The 2,910-nt window shown below is 41.1% G+C and overlaps 1 protein-coding gene across 1 annotated transcript in view; it reads right to left on the reverse strand.

Moving 5' to 3' along the window:
- The window catches only part of LOC116699206 (potassium/sodium hyperpolarization-activated cyclic nucleotide-gated channel 2), a 35,356-nt gene that overhangs the window by 17,772 nt on the left and 14,674 nt on the right, over nucleotides 1-2,910 (reverse strand). Inside the window, exon 4 of the mRNA XM_032531689.1 lies at nucleotides 461-679. Coding sequence (XP_032387580.1) covers nucleotides 461-679 — 219 coding nt within the window. The remainder of the gene's footprint in view (nucleotides 1-460; nucleotides 680-2,910) is intronic.

Genomic DNA, 2,910 nt, shown 5'->3' on the forward strand with positions numbered 1-2,910 from the left:
CAAAGGATCAATAAATGCCTAGCTTCTTCTCACTAATTTAAAATATGTGATATCTTTCTATATGTAAGGTAATGAGAAAATCCATTTCATTCTTGCAACCTTTAAAATTGACCTTAATCTAAAACTCTAAGGAGTTCATCTTTGGTAATAACATTCACTAACCATGCATGTCAAAGTCAACACTTACTATGGCCTTACAGTTCATAACACTTCTGAAAATATCTTTGGTTTTTGTACAAATTAAACCAACAAAGAAGGGCTTCAAGGGTGCTGGTAGGTAGATGTCCCTCTATATCATGCTAAGCTAAGTTAGCCAGCTGGTGATTGCAGCTTTATATTTACCACAGACATGATAGGTGTACAGATTTTCTCATCTAGGTCAAATTTCAAAAGTGGAAAACTGGATGTTTAGCCGTTAACAGAAAACAGCAAGAGTGTTGATGTTAATAAAGCTTCTCACCTTTTCCTGATATTGCCGTCTGGAGGAGTCCAGGGACTGGATAAGAGCTGTCGCATGGCCAATAAAGACAGCATAGCAAGTGGCTCCTACAATCATACTCAGCATGGTGAGCCAGATATCTGAGAGACTCTCCGGGGCCTGTCGGCCGTAACCTATGCACAGCATGTGGCTCATTGCTTTGAATACGGCAAAGGAGTACAGCTCTGACCAGGTATCGTTCTGTGGAGAGAGGAAAAAAAGGGAGATAAGCAAACAGTTAAAGACATCAATGTTACATCAGAAAGGCATGTTGTGAGGGAGCGTGGGGGAACCAGAAAAAAAGCTTTGGGGACAGCGGAAAGAGAGAGAGAAGTAGAATTGACATCATGGGAATCCTTGGAGGCCTAATCAATAAAGCAAAGTAAAGAAGAGACAGTCAGGAAATTATTTCCGCGGAGAGAAATAATAATGAGGGGTCATTAAATATGCCCTTTTAGAGCTGTGTGAGTAGGAATCTACTGCAGGAAGTGACAGCCAGCGGCCACCAGGCTGCTTGTGTTGAGATGACGGCGGAAAACCTCAGGTTGTAGTAACAAAAGCATCAAGGGGCATTAGTCATGTTGTCCGCTCGCTTTAAGAACATCTGATTCTCAGTATGATTTGCAAAATGTAAAAAGTGGCTCTGTGTTATTGCACTGTAGTGTAATGCCAAAACTTGTCACAAAAGAGAGGGGTGAATGAGCAATACAAGCTGTTCTTCAGATTCAGTGATCTGGTAGGCCTACTTTTGTCCACCAGCTTCCTTTGTTTCCCTTTTTCCTCTCATTATGTCTGTGACAGTGGTGACCTCGCCATGAAGAGACGACAGAGACAGACAGACGATGGTTTAACTAGAATCCCGTATAATGAAACTGTATTATTAAAGCATAGCTCCTGTCCTTGTAAAACGGAAGTTAAAAACAGCCTCCTGAAAAACTCTCAGAGCCTGGCTTCAAGGGCAAAAAAAACATTCTCTATCATGCACACGCACACACATGTACACACACACACACGCACACACACACCTCTCTAAATTTTAGCAGGCTACACAGAGGTTACAGTCTGCATTCAGCAGAGGCAATCATCTATATCCTCTCCTATAGCTTGTAGTGGTGCATTAGCAGTCTATTAGTGCATGCACCATCCCATTATAAAACACTCTTTCTTTTCCCTGGCTTATTTCAAATAACTAAACTACCCCTGCCACCGTCCCGGTATCTCCACACATCTACAAAATGTCAGGTTTTCATGAGCTAACAAAAGTTGCTATATCGTTTTGAAACTAATTATGAGGATATTTTACAACTTGGGCTCTGGAAAATTGGCAACTGGCATTCTACTTTTTGATGATGTATTGATGAAATGAGGAATACATCAATAAAAAAGACCAAAAATGTATTGGTCAATTATTTAATTGAATCATTAGCAGCAATCCTAAAGACGTGAGCTACGGAGCAAATTGACATTAATACATATATACAGCATATACAGCGTCTTATGTGCAAAGATCTGTTCTCATCTGAGTGACATTAAAGGGCCACTCAGTGATAGAAGAGCTTCTCCATCATGAGCAGAGAGAAAATGAAGACTCCAAAAATAAATACAGCTCCACCAAGTGGGCTGAGGCTAAATAGTGTATGTAAAAACAGAAAGAGATACAGTGGAGTGAAACAGATTAAATTATAGATGAGTGATGAGCAAGTTGGTTCTGAAATAGCACAAGCAAGAGAGAGGGAGGGAGACTCATAAGTCTCAACAGCCCTCCCCGGAGATTTTGATTTGGGAACTATCCGTTGCTTTGTTGGTAATCACCGTCTCCATTAGCTGCAGATAGTCTGTTTGAAGTTGGCTGATAGCGCAAAGGGCTTTAAATTTATCTCCCAGTGTCCTAAAATGCCCCATTGAATCTGCTGCCTGATATAGCTCACATAAACTGTACACTGAACCTTAAATTTCACCTGCTACACAGAAGGACCAGATGTCAGTCACACGCTTTCCAGAAGTGACTAAATGTACCAGCATTTGGTTGAGGGTGTGTGCTAATTTCAATAAAGAAGACTGATCTCTCATCTGTGAGGCTGTAATGCTCATTGGAAAGAAAAAAAACTAACGCTAGAAAAAAGAATTCTTCATCTTTAGCAGTCGTAATGAAGTAAATTTATTAATTGGATGGGTGATGTCTTTGGATTATGAGAGTTAAAGTGTTAAGATATGTGTGTTCAAAGTTCACAAAGAGAGAATAGTGTTTTCATCCTTTTTTTCCAGTATTACCAACTTAGTTTAGCGTGCTAGCATGCTAAGAGGAGGCCTCGAGGAAGACCCAGGACTAGGGGGAGAGATTATGTCTCCAACCTGGCCTGGGAACGACTCAGGACCCCCCCAGACGGAGCTGGTTGATGTGACTCAAGAAAGGGAAGTTTGGGGTCCCCTGC

The sequence above is a fragment of the Etheostoma spectabile genome, chromosome 12 (assembly GCF_008692095.1).
Source record: "Etheostoma spectabile isolate EspeVRDwgs_2016 chromosome 12, UIUC_Espe_1.0, whole genome shotgun sequence".
Classification (NCBI taxonomy): domain Eukaryota; kingdom Metazoa; phylum Chordata; class Actinopteri; order Perciformes; family Percidae; genus Etheostoma; species Etheostoma spectabile.